Raw genomic sequence first — 19046 nt, 5'->3', positions numbered from 1 at the left:
ATTTACAACGGCATCCAAAAAAGTAAAATAAAATACCTAGAAATAAATTTAACTAAGGAGGTAAAATACCAGTACTCAGAACACTGTAAGATACTGAAGAAAGAAATGGAAGAAAATACATATAAATGGAAGCATATACTGTGCTCATGGGTAGGAAGAATTAACATCATTAAAATGTCCATACCACCCAGAGAAATCTACAGATTCAATGCAATCCCTATCAAAATACAAATGGCATTTTTCATAGAACTAGAACAAATAATCTTAAAATTTATATGGATCTACAATAGACCCCAAATAGCCACAGGAACTGTAAGAAGAACAAAATTGGAGGTATCACACAACCTGACATCAAGCTATACTGTCTCTAATGTGGACAAAGCAGTTTGACGATTTTAGAAAAAGTAACATAGAATAGATATTGTATTACTAGGCTACAGTAATCAAAACCGCATGGTACTGGCATAAAAACAGACACATAGATCACTTTAACAGAACAAAGAGCCCAGAAATAAACCCATGTGCATGTGGTCATTTTATCTGTGACAAAGGAAGCAGGAATACACAGTGGGGTAAAAACAGTCTATTCAATAGATGGTGTTGGGAAAACTGGACAGATACATGTAGAAAAATGAAATTGGATCTCCTTTTAACACCATATACAAAAACAAATTCAAAATGGATTAAAGATTTAAATGTTAAGAACCCAAACCATAAACTCCTAGAAGAAAACATAGGCAATAAACTCCGTGACACTGCACTTAGTAATATTTTTTCCTGATCTCTCTCCTTGGGCCTGGGAAACAAAAGAAAAATGAAACAAATGGGACTACATCAAACTAAAAAGTTTTTGCACAGCAAAGGAAACCAGCAACAAAATGAAAAGGCAGCCAACTGAATGGGAGACGATATTCATCAATGATATATCTGATAAGGGGTTAATATCCAGAATTTACAAAGAACTCATACAACTCAACACCAAAAAAACAAACAATCCCGTTAAAAAAATGGACAGAGGACCTGAAAAAGCATTTCTCCAAAGAGGACATACACATGGTCAACAGACATAAGAAAACATGCTTTTAAAGTTACTAATCATCAGAAAAATGCAAATTAAAACCACAATGAGATATCACCTCATACCTGTCAGAATGGCTATCATCAGTAAATAAATAAACAAGTGTTGGTGAGTATGTGGAAAAAAAGGAACCTTTGTGTACTGTTGTTGGGATTGCAAATTGGTGCAGCTACTATGGAAAACGGTTCAAACAATTAAAAATAGACCTAACTTATGACCCAGCAATTCCAATTGTGGGTATTTACGTGAATAAATCCAAAACAGTAATTCTGAAAGATATGTGCACCCCTATGTTCACTGCAGCACTATTTACAATAACTAAGATATGGAAGCAACCCAAGTGGTCATCAATAGATGACTGGAGAAAGAAATTGTGATTGAGTAATACTCGACCATAATTAAAAGAATGAAATCTTACCATTTGGGACAACATGGATAGACCCCGAGGGCATTACACTAAGTGAAATAAGTCGGACTCAGAAATATAGATATCATAGATCTCTCTTATGTGTAGAATCTAAAGAACAAAATTAATGAACAAACAAAACAGAAACAGACTCACAGATACAGAAAATAAACTGATGGCTGCCACAGGGGCTGAGGGGCTGGGGAGCAGAGTGAAAAAGGTGATGAGTTTAAGAAATACGAATTGGTAGTTAAGAAATAGTCAATTTAAGATTTAAATTACAGCATAGAGAATATAATCAATGGTGTTGGCAACAACGACTCATAGTGCCAGGTAGGTACTAGGCTAATTGGTGGGGGGTTGGGGGAATCACTGCATCAATTACATAAATGTCTAACCACTATGCTGCATACCTGAAACTAACATAAAATAATATTGATTGTCAACTATAACTGAAAAAAATATGTAATTAAAAAAATTACTGTTTCTAATTTGGACAAAGCAGTTTGATGATTTTAGAAAACGCAATATAGAATAGATATTATACTTTGACTATATAAATTTTTTGACATTTCAGTTTAAGAAACATTTGATTTCCTAACTTGCTCTTTTCTCTGCAAAACAAAACCACAATTGCTTGCTAATCACCACACACATACACATTATTTTTGCAGGAAAAATTGTTTTAAACATTTCAAAGGTGAAAACACAAACTAAAGAGTTTACATGTTAATTTGTAAATATAATTCGAAAACCGCATCAATCCCAGTATCAAATTTAAGTACAATTGTTAGTAATTAGTGACTACCTAAAATATTTTTCTAACGCTGCACATGCTTTTAAATAATAGAATATATTACATGCACTTGTTCTTTGGTTCTAAACTATTCATTCACTATCATTCTTATGGCATATATGTTGGAACAGAACAAAGAATTCTTGGTTCTCAACTAAAAGTTCCTTGTTTGATTAACATCTGAATGTAGGTATACGGGCCACATTATAAATCATTAGAATACTAAAATGTATACCAGTAATATTTACTTTCGAATACATGTCTCAAAATACCGCTTTTTTACTGATAATCAAAATTCCATAAGGAAGATGATCACACATTTAAAAAATTATTTTCCATATACTTGCATTCAAAACACCAATTTGAATTTTATCACTTAAGACAGGCTATTGAATCTCGAACAATTATTATAGTTTTCAATAATATTACAATGGAATTTCAAAGCCAGACTAGACCTTGCAGAAATTTGGCCTGTCTCCGCCCCCACTTTATCCATGACACAATTTATGTCCAAAAAGAAAAAATGACTTCCCCAATGTAGTGCTGTCGCTTGATGATAGATTACAATCAGAACTGAGTTTCTCTATTTCCAGTTCAATGTGTTATCCACCATATCATATTGAAACCCCTTTTTTGAGATGTATTATTAAAATGCTGTGCTCTGAGATCAATCAGGTTGGCCTGTCATCTTAGATATTCTTTGTGGTAAGGATCTACTTAATAGATCCCCGTTTTTAGATTGACTCAAATTTCCTTCCATGTAGAGAGCATTGTAAACAATCAGTACAGTACCCACCTGTCAAAGGAATGAAACTGCATAGGAAGAATAGCTTGCGCCTCTCTCTTCAATGCTGGATCTGGGTATGGAACAGGTTCAGGACCACATTCCGCAATTTCAACTGGGGCAGCCACAAGACTTTTCAGTATTTCCTTGACATTGATGCCTTTGGTTTGACTAATGCTAGATATAGATGGTGCAGGTTTCAACATTTCACTGGGGTTCTCAGTTAAGCTTTCTTGTGATTTTTTCACTTCGGATGACAACGTGGATAACAGTTCACTCATGGCATCAGGGCCTGTGCTAGGCTCTAATTCTGCCCCATTCAAGATGCTAGCCACATGCTCCTCTCCAATTCCTGAATCTGTATGAGGAATGGAACTTTCTAGCTGGATATCTTCAGCAGGGGTTGGTGTTTCTTTTTCCTTTATAGTGTCTGGGAATGCAGCAGGTGTTTCTGTAGTGAAAGAAAATGATTTAAATAAAAAGCTTAATAATGGAAACCCAGTATTTTAATGAAATATTCTCACATATTAGAATAAAGGAAATAAAACCTGTAAAAATAAAAAATCTAACTAGATGTGTAGGACAACACAACTGGGTTAAAACATATCCATACATACCTGTCATTGTGTTCAGTAACCATCAAAAGAACCCCATTTCTTGTATAAATCACCTGGCATTTCAAAACTGATGCTTTTAAAAACATGGAGAAATATTTCCTATAAAATTTGTACAGCAGCTCATAAATGATTATTACATGAAGTTCCCCTTTTATCCTTTCATTATTAGCTAAAATCATATAAGAGAAATTTTATACTACTCTAATACTGTCCTTAAAAAATATGTCATTTTTATACCTTTTATGGTACTTCAATAACCAATAACGTCTAATTGAAATATTGAAACTACTTGAAGATATCATTTTAAAGGTACATGCACATAAAACATAAAACTCTGAAGAGTTAATTGCAAGAAACGTCAAATGATTAGCTCAAATTGATAAATAATTTAACAAGAGAATAATGTTTCTCAAGAATTTAGTCTATATGTGCCTTTCTTAAAGAATATTTATTTTAGCATACTAATTTTTAGTGAATATAAATTTCAATTTATGAAAACTTAGAAAAATATGTATAGGTATGAAACACTAATATTACCAATTAAAATAGATGAAAAGTAAAACATCTTTAAAATGGTAAATTCCTATCAAATTTCATTATACAAAGGTTAATATAATAAATTTCTCCACATCATAAAATGTTATCAAATTCTGAGTGATGACCTTAAAAAGTTTATGCAATCTACGGTATATGGGGGATAATAATAGCTCTTAATAAAGTCATGTTGAAGAAGAAAATAAGATACTATATGTAAACAATTTGCAGTTCCTGCATAAAGTAGACACTTAGTAAATGTTAAGCTATTCAGAAATAAATAACATCTTCATATTTAATATTCCTAATATACAATATTTAAATTGACTAACAATATACATTTCTTATAATTCAGTGTTATATTGTAGTTTTCCTCATATTTATTGAATAGTTCAGTTTTGCTTGTTTGTTTGGATATTAGAATTGAAAGAAGAAAAGATTAATTAGTATAACACAATAATATTCAAACATTGGATGACTAACATGAAAAATAGGGTAGATCTATTTTTCGTTGATCCCAAGATTGAAAATTAAAATGACTGCATGAAAGTTTTGAGAACACAAATAATTTCAATACTACTGGCGAAGCACTACAGAAGGAAAAAGAGGTGAAAATAACAGTTTAGCTTTTTTGTGTGTGTGAGAGAAGATTAAAACTTAGAATAATACCAGTAGGCATAACAGTTAGGAGAAGAATAAAGATGTTCTGGAATATGTAACTTAAGGAATAATAAGAATAGTACTATGCCACTAACTGAGGAAGCAAAAGAGGAGTATGTTTGTTTAGTAAAATAATGGATTAAATTTTGAATCAATTATGTCTGCGGAATCTCTCAGATATTGATATCTGTAGGTCAAGATAAGGTAGCCATTTATTTTGGGAGTCATTTAAACTGAGGTGATGACCAAAATTTTGGAAGTTTCAAAATAACCTTAGAAATATAAAATGAGAAGATGAGATGACTAAGGCAGTTATTTCCATTATTAGAGATACCACTGAATTTATACAATACAGGAGTGCATCTGTAGATTATATATTTTTGGAGAGAAAACAATCGTGGTAGAAAAATCAGGAGAAACTTAAATTGCAGTAGTAATATTTCTGCAATAATAGGACAGAAAATGTAAACGCAGAAACAAAATAAGAACTCTAACATCAAGGAAAAAAATCAGTGTCATGGTTACTAGCATGGACTAACTTTTCTTACAGAGTTTAATTAGCAAAAGGCATATAGCCAAGTCCAGCACTTAGTCTGAATTTAGCTGATTTATAGATTTGGCCTAGAGTTTGGCTTTACCCTAGTATGATATCTCAGTATCTTTATTTATGGTGTGTTTTACATCAAGAACTACACGAAAAATGTACTTTTCAAGTTATGTAAGCATCTGAAATATAAGCATTTTGGTAGCAAAGAAAATATCAAAGAAAATAAAATCTTTCATTTAGTATCCACAGGTACCATATAAAAAATATTTTTCCACGAAGTACGTAATTTTTTTTGTTTTTCTGTTCACTTGACTCTCAATGAACAATTAAAATCTACAACTCATTAACTAGATGCTTGGATCTCCAATATAAATGCTAACTTCTCAATTATAAAACATAATAAAAAGTTTATTAAAATTGAACATTAGAAAATTTTCAAATGATTCATCAAAATATTTATACAGTAATAAAAATCTTAGTTTTATTTTTACTGTGATAAAAGAATGATTCCAAAAATGAAGCAGTAAATTTGATATTTCAGTAAGAACTCTATTCAAATACGTAAGTTTTATAACTAAAGCATATCTAGAGATCATGTTACACAGAAATAAACATCAATGAAAAAATTAATAACAGAAATTGCAAATAAAAAATAGAGCAATAGTCAAAAAGCCTACTTTAATTACTTGCATTAACCTATTTTACAGAATATGCTCTCAGTTGATGGGATAAACGTCAGCTTAGATAATGTCTATGTTTCTTGTGACACTAAAGTACTTTGAGGATTTAACCTAAGTAACTTCAATAGGAAGCTAAGCATGATCAGCAGAAAAAGCATAAATGACTGCATCTGTGCAGGTTCTCTCAATGACAGTAGACTTGTAATTTTCCTACAGCTCTCATCAGTTTCTGTAGTAATAGGCCACGTCAGTACACAAAGCAGAAACATTACTAGTCTGAGTGATCTTAACTTTGTCAGAAACAGGCAGTTGGATGCCAGATGCCTCTTTTTCTTACTGTGTTTCATTGAACCTAATGAGTTCATCTAATAAATTTTGGAAAAATTATGGGTCTAAGTTCAGCAAATGACATGATTTCTATATAGTTACCTCATTTATCACATTCCTTCCTCCAAAAATCTTGTTTTACAGTGATTTATGAAGTGTTTCAATATGTCTTACGTACTAAATTATTCAAATTGCTATATTCCAAACTATCTGAGTAAGGACTAACATGAAAGGAACATATATTTGTCTAGTAAGTCCAACAGCTCCTTGTTTGTAGAGCACTAAAATTATATTAAGATTAATTATTTGCTTTTCAAATAGTAATACTAAGCAAACTCAATCACCTCAGTGATTTAAAATAAAACATAAAAATCCATATATAACTACAATGTATATTGTGTTTATATTAAATCCCAAAATGTAACCTGAACTCCCATAAGGAGTTCCCATAAAAAGTAATCTGAACTCCAAAGAATAAAAAAAAAAAAAATACATGAAAAGATTTAAAAATCATTATTAAAATTAATTTTACACAACAAAAGACTGCAGTGCACTGAGTCTTTTGCAGTTGTTTATATATGATTCAATTTTTTGTTTGCTACACTAAATGTATGAAAAGAATACAACTTCTGGAATTCAATATTATCAAAAATATGCCCCTAATAGACAAAATTATAATTTAGGAGAAACAATTAGGATCCAAGAATGTACTTTCAATTTATGTTTTGGCTATGATTTGTGTATCTGTTTTGAGTTTACTCTACTTAAAGCACTTTGGAATGTGCAAAGTAATAACTTTCATCAAATTTGGGAAGTTTTCAGGTCAATATTTCATCAAATATTCTTCTCTCTGCCCCTTTCTCCTGTCCTCTGGGACTCCTTGTATGTATATTGGTTCACTTCTTGGTGTTACACAGGTCTCTCAGGCTCTCTTTACTTTTCTTCATTCCTATTTTCAATCTGTACCTCAGAATCAGATAATCGCAATTGACTTTTCTTCAAGTATGCCTATTCTTTCTTCTACCCACACAAATCTTCTGTGGAGCCCTCTAATAAATTTTACACTTTCAACTCCACAATTTATATTTGATTTTTTTCTACAATATTTCTTTACTTATATTCTCTTTGATGAGACATCACCCTCATACTTTTAATTCTTTAGAAAAGGTTTCCTTTAATTATTTGAGCTGATGTATCATAGCTAGTTTAAAGCATTGGTCTATAAGTCCAACATCAGGGCTTCCTCAGGGGCAGTTGACTGATTTCTTCCCCCATGTATGTTATTTACACTTTCCTGTTATTTTGCATGTTTCATATTTTTGTTGAAGACTAGACAATTAAAATATATGATGTGCCAATCCTGGAAATCCAACCTCTCATATGGGGTTCACAGTTGTTCTGTTTGTTTATTGACTTTTCTGAATTCTGTAAAACCTGTATTCTCTGTCACTTAAGCCACAGAAGTCTCTGCTCAGTTAGCCCAATAGTCAACTGATAATTGGACAGAGAATACCCTAAATGTCTTGAACCAGTAAGTCTTTTACTCATTGTCAGAGGCTTTGGGTGTGTGTCACAACATGCTTTTAACACTTACGCTGTCTATGACTCTCCTTTACCCTTCATTTCCTGGTTGCACAGGGCCTAAAGACAAGCCAAAACTGAGTGACTAGGACCTTCGCAGGCCTTTCCTGGACCTGAGTACAGCCCCAGGAATATGGACCTCTCATTCTCAGATCTTCCTTTTAAGCTTTTTCGGTAAGGCTGTTGTTTGCTACGACAGATATTGCCACCTCAGGCAGCTGCAATGTTAAAAAAAAAGTGTTGACGATTATTTCGACAAACACTTTGGAAATAGCGCTTTACCTACCAAGCAAGCTCTAATCAGATCAAATAACAACCCTAGTGAATGAAGCTTTACCAGAGGGAGCTGCCAGATATGTCAAATAGTAACAAGGCTCTAAAATGGAACTTTTAAAACTCTAAACCTAATTGGCCTCCTTCCAGTGGTTACTAGACTACTGGTTTTCACAGCGACCATGGTTGTCTGGCTGCTAGTTTTCAAGGTGACTGCAGAACTGGGAGAAGTAGATAGCAAATAGGGCAAGTTAAGTTACCACAAAACTTGATATTCTCATAAAGATTCTGCAGTTTTGCTTGATTTAATAATCTTTGGACTGTTGAAAGCCTTTAATTACTTCCCAGAGAACTGAAAAAGTGATTTTAATTATTTTTAGCAGTTGCTTTTCTGGAGGAACAGTTTTTTGGAGATCTTCACTCAACTCTTGCAGAAGATCCCCCACCAAGTGATGTTTAAGATCCAAATTTTGGTATAGTTCCAATCTATACATGTTAAATAAAATATCAAATAGAAATTATAAAATATTCAGATTTACAGTTTGCTTTTCTCTTGCCTAAGCTTGTTTGTACTGTTTGTCCCTTTTCTCCTCAAAGAAAAAAAGAATTTTTCCTGTTGAAATACAGCATGACTTTCTGTAATATGATGGAGGCAATCATTAATACTAACGATACAATGTCAACATACATACCTAAGGCTTTTCTTAAGTTGCAGAAAAACAAAAGCAACCAAATATTAATTAGATAAGCCACAAATTGCATATTTTATATGTTTAAGAGTTCAGGCTTTGAAATTTAGACTGAATTTCAATCAGGACTTATTCATGCTTTGTGATGTAGGATAAGCCATTTAACTTTTCTCAGCCTCATTCTTTTATCTGTCAAATGAGTAAAATAACAGTAAATACATTATATAGTTGTGATGATTAAAGAACAAAATTCATGAATAGTGCCCAGAATAAAGTAATTTCACTCTAAGTTTTTGTACCTGCTGCTACCATTAGGGATTTGACTATTATCACCGTTACCATCATCATCACTATAATCATATCCTATAAGGAAATACAGAGCCCAACCACTCTATCAGTTATTCTCTCTACTAATCTTCAATTTATGTCTCTCTTCCTTACCTTTGACCCCTTTATCTGCACACCAAACCAATACATCCTATCCTAAAAGAACCACCTCTCACTCCCCCTCCCCTTATACTAGCCCTTAAGCTACTACTGTTCAATGAGCAACTGTATGATTACTTTAAACTCTTTATCAGATAAATGACTTATCTCCATTTCATTCAGTATTTTTTCCAGTGGTTTTATTTTATTTTTTCATTTGGAACATATTCCTCCCTTTCTTCATTATGTTTGATTCTCTGTGTTGGTTTCTACACAGATAACACAAACATTTCTCCCAGTCTGGAAGGAGTCACCTTGTGTAGGAGATACATCTTGTCCTTTAATCCTGTCTTAGCTCTTTGTCATTTCTCAAAACTTCGTGCTTGCCCAAGCAGCCTATTATATTTTTAATAGCTTCCAGTTGTTGAGGATGTGCCAAGACTTGTCACCCCCATCTCCACTTACAACTTTTGCCCATAAGCTATTTGGGGTGTTTTTCCTTCCTTACCTGAAGGGAATATGTCATAATAGAAGGATCATGTGAACGTAATCAAATAGATCAAAGTTCCAATTCTGGTTCCATAACTTGTGGATCCTAGGGGTAGAATCTAAGCATCTAAATTCAGGCAAATTGAAAGCCAGAATCCTGGCAGCAGCTTTTAAAGTATGGGACCACAAGCATAAGCCATGCTGGCCACTATATCCAGACAATCTGTTGATGTCCCCTGGGCAAAAGTCACAAAAATCAGGGCTCCAGTCAAGTGTGTAAGCTCTTTCGAGGAGATTCCAGTGAGCTGGAGAAAAGCAAAGGGATCGTGCCAAGATGGCATCCACAGTCTGTGTTCTTTGAGAGCAGTACTATAGGCCACTATATGTGAGCCAAACCTAAAGCTGGCCTCTTAGGCCAAAGCACCAGGACAAACAAAGAGGCCTCCTTCACAGAAACCTTGGGAGGTGTGCCTCAGTCTGCTGTCTATCCAGTGCCCTGGGGATCGTAGCCTGCCAAGAACTCTCTCTCCAGTTGCCACAGTCCTGTGGGTCCCAGGAACGCAAGCCCCCCTGGCAACCAGAGCCAGGTAATCAAGGTGCATCCCCTAGGCTTCAGCCAAATTAAACGTGGCAGTGGATGTAAAAACAGGGCTGCCAGACATGTGTAGAGCTTCCTTCCAGGACACACTGGCACTCTGGAGAATGGCAGAGGGAGAGCTAGAAGTCAGTGCCACCCTAGGAGGTCCTGGAAAAAATTACAGTTAGCTCCTAAATGCATGTTTAATTAGAAGTCTGCCCCTCAGGCCACAGCCATGATGATTAGCTAACAGGCCTCCTTCACGGAAAGACAGAACTCCTGGGTCTGTTTCCTTTTACTATGCCCCGGGGGTGGTATCTGTTTAAGAACTTTTTCTCCATTAGTTACAGTCCTATGGGACCCACAAGCATAAGCCCTCCTGGCCATAAGAGCCAGGAGATGTAGAGGCATCCAGTGGGCAGCAGCCGCAAAAATCAGGGCACCACACATATGTGGACATATTTCTCCAATTAAAAAAGACAGGGTGACTGAATGGATAATAAAACAAAATCTATCTATAAGCTGCCTACAGGAGACTCACTTTCAATGTAAAAACACACGCAGATGGAAAGTAAAAGGGTGGAAAAAGTTATTCCATGAAAACAGAAAGCAAAAGAAAGTTGGAGAGTAGCTATACTTACACGACACAAAGAGACTTTAAAACAAAGACTGTAATAAAAGACAAAGGAGGGCATTATATAATAAGGGGGTCAATCCAAAAAAGGATATAATATTTGTAAATATATATGCACCCAAATAAAAGCACCTAATATATAAAGCAAGTATTAACAGACCTAAATAGAGAAATAGACAGCAACACAATAACAGTAAGGGATTTTAATATGCACTCCACTTACAGAAATGGATAGATCACGTAGACAGAAAATCAATAAGGAAACAGGCATGAACTGACACTGTAGATCAGAGAGACTTAACAGATATATACACAACATTCCATTCAAAGTTAACAGAGTACACATTTTTCTCAAGTGCACCTGGAATTTTTTTTCCAGGATAGATTATATGTTAGACCACAAAAAGGTTAAGATATTTAAGAGGACCGAATCCTTTTCAAATTCTTCAAAAAAATATAGGAGGAGGAACCACTTCCAAAATTATTTTATGAGGCCAGCATTAGGTCTGAAACCAAAACGAGACAAGAATGCCTCAAAAAGAAACAAAAAAAAATTACAGGCCAATATCCCTGATAAACATAGATACAAAATATTAGCACATTAAATTCAACTATACATTACTAGGATCATGCACCATAACCAAGTGGGATTCATTCTAGGGATGCAAGGATGGTTCAACATCCACAAACCAGTCAATATGATACACCACATTAACAAAATAAAGAATAAAAATCATATGATCATCTCAATAGATGCAGAAAAACCAGCTCAGCTAAAAAAAAAAACCATCCATTTATGATAAAAGCTCTCAAGAAAGAGGGTACAGAGGAAACGTAACTCAATATAATAAAGGCCATATATGACAAGCCGACACCTAACATCATACTCAATGGTAAAAAGCTGAAGTTTTTCATCTAAGATGAGGAAGAGGACAAGGAGGCCACTCTCACCATTTTCATTCAATGTAGTCTAGGAAGTCCTCGCCAGAGTAATCAGGCAAGAAAAAGAAATAAAAGGCATCCAAATTGGAAAGAAAGATGTAAACTTCCATATACATATATATATATAGAAGAAAACCCTAAAGACTCCATTGAAAATCTTTTAGAATAAACAAATTCAGTATAGTTGCAAGATATGAAATCAACACACAAAAATCTGTTTGTTTCGATACTCTAATGAACTATCACAAAGAGAATTTAAAAAATAACTCTATTTTTAATTGCATCAAAAAAATAAAAAATTTTTAAAAAGCCTAGAAACACGTTTAACCAAGGTGAAAGACCTGTGTAATGAAAACTATCAGACATTAATGAAAGAAATTGAAGACACAAATAAATGCAAAGATATTCCATGCTCATGGATTAGAAGAATCAATATTGTTAAAGTGTCCATACTCCCCAAAGCAATCTACACACTCAATGCAATCCTTATAAAAAAAAAAAAAATCCAATAACATTTTTCACAGAAATAAAATGAATAACCCTAAACCTTATATAGAAGTACAAAAGAACCTGAAGAGACAACGCAATCTTGAGAAAGAACAACAAAGCTGGAGGCATCATGCCATCTGATTTAAAACTGTATTACAAAGCTTTAGTTAAAATAGCATAGCATTGCCCTATAAACAAACACACAGATCAATGGTACAGAAAAGAAAGTTCAGAAATAAACACACACATATATGGTCAATTGACTCTGACCAAAGACCAAGAATATACATTGAGGAAAGGACAGTGTCTTCAATAAATTGTGTTGGGAAAACTGAATAGCCGCATACAAAAGAATGAAACATGCCCACTCTCTTACACCATCCACAAAAATCAACTCAAAATGAATTAAAGATCTGAACATGACTGAAACATTAAAAATTCTAGAAAAGAAAAAAAAAATAGATGGTAAGCTCCTTGGCATAGTTCTTGGCAATACTTTTTTAAAAATCCGACACTAAAAGTAAAAGCAACAAAAGCAAAAATAAACAAGTGAAACTACATCAAATTAAAACAAAATAAAACTTTTGCAGAGCAAAGGAAACCTTCAACAAAATGAAAAGACATCCTACTAAATGGGAGAAAATAAAAAATAAATAAATAAAAAATAAATAAATAAATAAATGGGAGAAAATATCTGCAAATCACATACCTAATGAGGGGCTAATATTCAAAATATATAAAAACTCATACAATTCAGTAGACAAAACAAACAATCCAATTACAAAAGGGGCAGCAGATCTGAGTAGACATTTCTCCAATGAAGACATATATATGTCCATCAAGTATATGAAAAGATGTTCAATATCATTAATAATCAGGGAAATGCAAATCAAAATCACAATAAGATATCACCTCACACGTTAGAATGTCTATCATCAAAAAGACAAGAGATAACAAGTGTTGGCAAGAACATGGAGAAAACGGAGTCCTGTGTATTGTTGGTGGGAATGAAGATTGGTGCTAGAACTATACTATGATCCAGTAATTCCACTTCTGGGTACTTATCCAAAGAAAAAAAAAACACAGATTCAAAAAGATATCTGCACCCTCTTTGTTCACCAAAGCATTATACACAATATACAAGATATGGAAACAACCTAAGGGTTCATCAGTGAATGAATGGATAGAGAAATAAAGAAATGGTGGTATACATCTTAGGCTAAACAAATGAAAACAGGTATTGTGCTTCTAGGTGGGGGAGGGTGACCAGGAAAATTATGGTAACAAGAATTGTTTAGTAAGGTCTGTTATGCAGATTCAAATCAGTACTTTCTACACTGATGAAGAGTTGTTAAGAAGTCTTTCTCTTCCTTGTACTGGAGAGGAAGATACCTCTACAAATGGAAATTTCCTTTATAAATGTAAACTTCTTTACAAATGGAAAACCTGTGCTCTGTTTTTAGAGCTTTTGCTGCATCTGCTTATTCTCAACGTCCTTTCACTCAAAATAATCCATATGCCCAAGAGTTATATTTTGGGGTGGTGTATTCTGTAATCCCTTAACACCATCAGCATGTAAGTTCCACATACCAAGAGAGTTTTATGCTGATTTATAATTTACAGTTACAAAAAGAAACAGCATATGTTGCTCACTGCCTTAACAATAAACTGTCCTAATGACATTACAAAAAAAGAACAAAAGAAATGGCGGTATATATGTATTACACGATGGAATATTAGTCAGCCATAAATAAGAAATCGTGCTATTTGTGAAACATGGATGCACTTCACAGCATTATGTTAAGTGAAATAAGTCAACAGAGCAAAACAAATACCATATGATCTCTTGTATAGGTGAAATCTGAAAACAAAACAAAATAAACACACAAAAACCAAGCTCATACTTAGAGAGAAGACATTGGTGGTTGCCAGATGTGGCGGCGGTGGAGGGGTGGTAGGAGGTGGGAGAAATGCATGAAGGTCATTGAAGGGTAAAAGGAATAAAAAGACAGTAAGTCTAAAATGGAAGTCTTGGTCATTCTCTTCCTCCATACTTGCTTACTTTGATAAATAGCCATTTCATCATCTCAGTTTTTCACAGCAGCTAGCAAGCTATCATCTTTGAAAACTTTGCATACCCACATTACCCACATCCAATCTTTACCACATCCTCTCAAGTTTATCTTCAAAGTCTTTACCTTTCTTTATTTTTCTCTTCGATCTCTACTGCCAACACACTTTAGTCCTAAGCAACAGCATCTCTACCTATAAAGCAACAGACTCCAATTGGTTTATCTAGCTTCCCATGAAGCCCCCGCTAATCTATTTTCTCATTGTACCCAGAATACGTTTTTAAAATTGTAAACCAGGTTATGATTCTTGTTGTAGGAAGAAAAATGCCCCCCAAAGATGTCTATATCCTAATTCCCAAAACCTATGAATTCTACCTTAAATGGCAAAAAAAGACATTAAATGTAAGGGCTCTGATGGAGGTGGGGTGGGGAACTATCCCGGATTATCCAGGTGGGCTCAATTTACCCCATGTATGCTTAGAAGCAGAAAACCTTTCTAACATCTGCTCAGAGGAGGATGTGACACAAAAGGATACTCTGAGAGATGCACTGTTCCTGGTTTTAAAGATGGAGGAAGGAGGCAGAAGGCCTCAAGCCAAGGAATATGGGTTGCCTTTAGAAGCAGAACAGGAAAATGGATTCTCCTCAAGAGCAGCTTTCTAGAAAGGAATGCAGCTTTGACGATGCCTTCATTTTAGTGTGGCAAAATCCATGTTAGACTTCTGTTCCACAGAACTGCGAGATACTCACTTTATGTTGTTTAGGCCAGTAAGATTGTGGTAATTTGATCTGGCAGCAGAACACTAATACTCTTCTGCTTGGTTAAAAAACCTGATCTTTAATCGATTATAGGTCCCATGTGATTTGCTTCCTGCCTAACTAATGGAATGCTTCACTTTCCCTTCATTCTTTGGTTTCCCCACATATGTTCCCAAAATATGCCAAGGATTTTCTCAGGACATGTGGTTACCTTTCCAGGAATGTGCTGCTACTGTCCCCATTTTTTCCCCCAAATTAACTAAATTCATCCTTTGGTGTCCAGCTTAAATGTCACTTTCATGATGTCTTTTCCAACTCCAAATTAAGTTAGCTTTCTTCTTTTGTATGTTCTCATAATAACCTGCAATTTTATTGCTTAGAATGCAACACAACATGCAATTATATATTTAAGTATGTGGGTTCTAAAAGAGTATCTTCCTAGATAGAATGTTAGCTTCATAAGGGCAGAAACTTTTTCTTCACTATTATGTGAAGAAACCAGTACTTAGAATGTAATAGGAATGTAATAGGAAACCATTCATTAATTCAGTAAATATATAATGAAAGAATCGTTAAATAAATTGAAAGAAAGATGAAATTAGAAGACGGTTAGAAGGAAGGAAGGAAGGAAGGAAGGAAGGAAGGAAAGAAGGAAGGAAGGAAGGAAGGAAGGAAGGAAGGAAGGAAAGAAAGGAAAACAGAGAGAAAGCTTTTACTGTTACCTTTACTAATACTAAAAACAGAATTTAAATGAGTTAAAGTTTTTAAAAATATTTGCTAGGAATAACTGGGCATGATTTTTACCTGTAAGTAAATGAAATATATAATATATTCAACATCACTATCCAATAATTTTATGAATATTATATTAATGATAGTGTTTTAGAGTACTTGTAAAATAAATTATAATACATTCACATAATAGATTACAAAAGATCCATTAAAAATGATTTCAAAAGCAAGAGAAAATAACTAATTTGCTATATTGAAAACCTTAGTGTTAGATTAGATGCATGTAACAATTATTTAATAAATATTAACTTAACATTTTCATGTATGAAATAAAAAATTGAACAGTAAAAATATTTATATATAAACTATTGGCTTATCTTTAATTGTTTCCTTAATATACAATTATAAAAGTAAAATTACTAGATCAGGGTTATGGATATTTTTATGCTATGTAAAGTACACATATTTACATTCTCAATTTTCAAAATTTTGCCCAAGCTGCAAATTATGCTACATTTTTCTTTGAATATAAATGTATTTATTAGATCTAAATAAATTTTCCTTATTTGTACTGTATATTGCCTTTCTTTTTTGAGCTGTTTCGTATTTTCTACATTTTCCATTACTGTGATATGTTACTTTAATTGATCTATAAGAGCTTTTTATTCATTAAGGTTATTAACTTTTACTATATAAATGTATCATGTTGCCTGTTTGCATTTGTCTTTTAATTTTGTTAATATATTCAGATATGCAGATATATAAAACTTTTATTTAGTCATTTACAACTTCAGCCTTTGATGTTATGATTTAAACATCTTTTCTTATACTATATAAATACTAATTTTCATGAATTATGTTAGTTTCATATTTAATCTTTAAATTTTAATATATGCAAAACTTATTTGGCATGATATAAGACAAGGAAATAAATTTTTTCAAATTGTTACCCCATGTGGTAATCCTCATATCATTTGCCAAATTATACTTCCTCTTCCATTTGATTAGATAAGTTATATTTATAATATATGAAATGTTCATGCAAATTCCAGCCTATTTATAGACTGTTTATGCCATATTCTATTCTTGTAACAGTACCATATTCTCTTAATTTTGTATTTCCTATGTTAGTTCTTTTCCCTGTTTATAAACTGTTAGAGGAAAACTAATATAACATATTTTTAAGTTCACCTACATAGTAACTTCTTATTAAGCCTAAAGAGAAATAATTAACATAAAGCTTCCATAGATTTCAGACAAGTTATCCATAAAAATTTTTTATTTCTGGTTTTACCATGTTTATTAATGAAATGCATTTTATGGTTACCTTCAATACTCAGCTTTTTAAAAACTTGTTCAACTTTCTCACTAGCTTATTCATTTACATAACAAATATTTACTGTATTTACTTCTCAGTGCCAGGCAAAGTGTCAGGGACTACCTATTTGAAGTACACATTCTAATAAACAATCAAACAAAAAAAAATTGTATAAGTGCAAAAAGAGAAATGAAGAGGATGCCATGATAGAGAATAGAGTGATTAGAGAGGGAGTTACTTAGCTACTGTGTTTCCCCGAAAATAAGACCTAGCCGGACCATCAGCTCTAATGCGTCTTTTGGAGCAAAATTTAATATAAGACCCAGTATTATATTATTATATTATAAACACTATATTATATAATATAATATTATATTAGTACATTATATTATACTCAGTATTATATTATGTTAAAATAAGACTGGGTCTTATATTACTTTTTGCTCCAAAAGACGCATTAGAGCTGATGGTCCAGCTAGGTCTTATTTTTGGGGAAACACAGTACAGTAGTCAAGGAAGACATCAGTGAGGAGGTAACCTTTAAGCAAACACCTGAAAAATGAGTAAGCACCAATCTTATAAAAACTAGGGAAAAGAGAGAGTCACAAACCAGAAACAAGATACGAAGATCATAAGGCAGGAGAATGCTTGGAATGATTTTGAACTAAAAGGTAGTCTGTAGCATAGTGAGCAAATAGAAAAATAACATAAAATAAAGTTAGAATGGTAGTCAACAGTCAGATTATCCAGGACCCACGTGATATTTTTCCTTTAAATGCTACTAGAAAATATTAAGTCAAAATGGGGCACAATCTCATTTATACTTTAAAACAAATTGCAGCAAAACTATAAAAATAGAATAAAGATCAGTAAAAGGTGAGAAAACCACTTTGGAGGCAATTGTAGTATTCCAGGTAAATTAGAACTAGAGTAGTCTTGCCACCCATTATAAATTTAGACACCATAACTTTGTCCCCAAAATGACATAAAGCTTAGAATTTTTTAGAAAGAAAAATTACTTTATTATACTTGTTACATTATGAAACATTGTGTGAATGTATTTTATTAAATATAAATTCTACTTAGTTGCATTGTTTTTTATATTATATATTAGCATTACTTTAAATTTTTTTGTCAGTAATAGACTAAATGACTAGAGACAAGAAATCCAATGAGGGATAAGACCTTGAACTGAAGGGCTATCAGATTATGAAGAAGAGAGAGAGCTAAATCAGAAATTTTTAAAAGCCTCAATGAGCTGAAAGAACGGAGTGAAAATCAAGTTCATTCTTAAAGATCAAATTCAGTGATAATGATTGTTAAATAAAGAAACATGTCATAGAAACTATGTCCTTCCAAGATCCTTTTATTTTTGTCCTTTGATATAAATAAGAAAACTTATTGCAATCCTTCTGTGTTTAGAACTACTACGTTCACTAAAAATACTTTACATGTGTGACAAAGAAGCCAGTCTCATTAGTCTTTAAAGAGTGGAATCCAACTGGTTTCTTACGCTGTGAAAACACTAAGAGTTGACTTTACAGTTTCAAAATCAACAGAATTTTCCTCTCAATAACCAAAAGACACCACAGCGTGCAATAACAGTTACTTATGATCAGCTCTCATGTTATCACAT

General features: G+C 33.2%; 1 protein-coding gene across 4 annotated transcripts in view; it reads right to left on the bottom strand.

The window, feature by feature from the left end:
- NBEA (neurobeachin) overlaps positions 1–19046 on the bottom strand; it is a 656028-nt gene that overhangs the window by 422202 nt on the left and 214780 nt on the right. For all 4 annotated transcript variants that reach the window (XM_081046841.1, XM_081046842.1, XM_081046843.1 and 1 more), the window contains one exon: positions 3077–3515. In XM_081046841.1, the coding sequence (XP_080902967.1) occupies positions 3077–3515 (439 nt within the window). The remainder of the gene's footprint in view (positions 1–3076; positions 3516–19046) is intronic.

The sequence above is a fragment of the Rhinolophus hipposideros genome (genome assembly GCF_964194185.1).
Source record: "Rhinolophus hipposideros genome assembly, chromosome: 4".
Classification (NCBI taxonomy): domain Eukaryota; kingdom Metazoa; phylum Chordata; class Mammalia; order Chiroptera; family Rhinolophidae; genus Rhinolophus; species Rhinolophus hipposideros.
The sequence above is the reverse complement of the archived record's forward strand: the minus strand, read 5'-3'. Positions and strand labels throughout refer to the sequence as shown.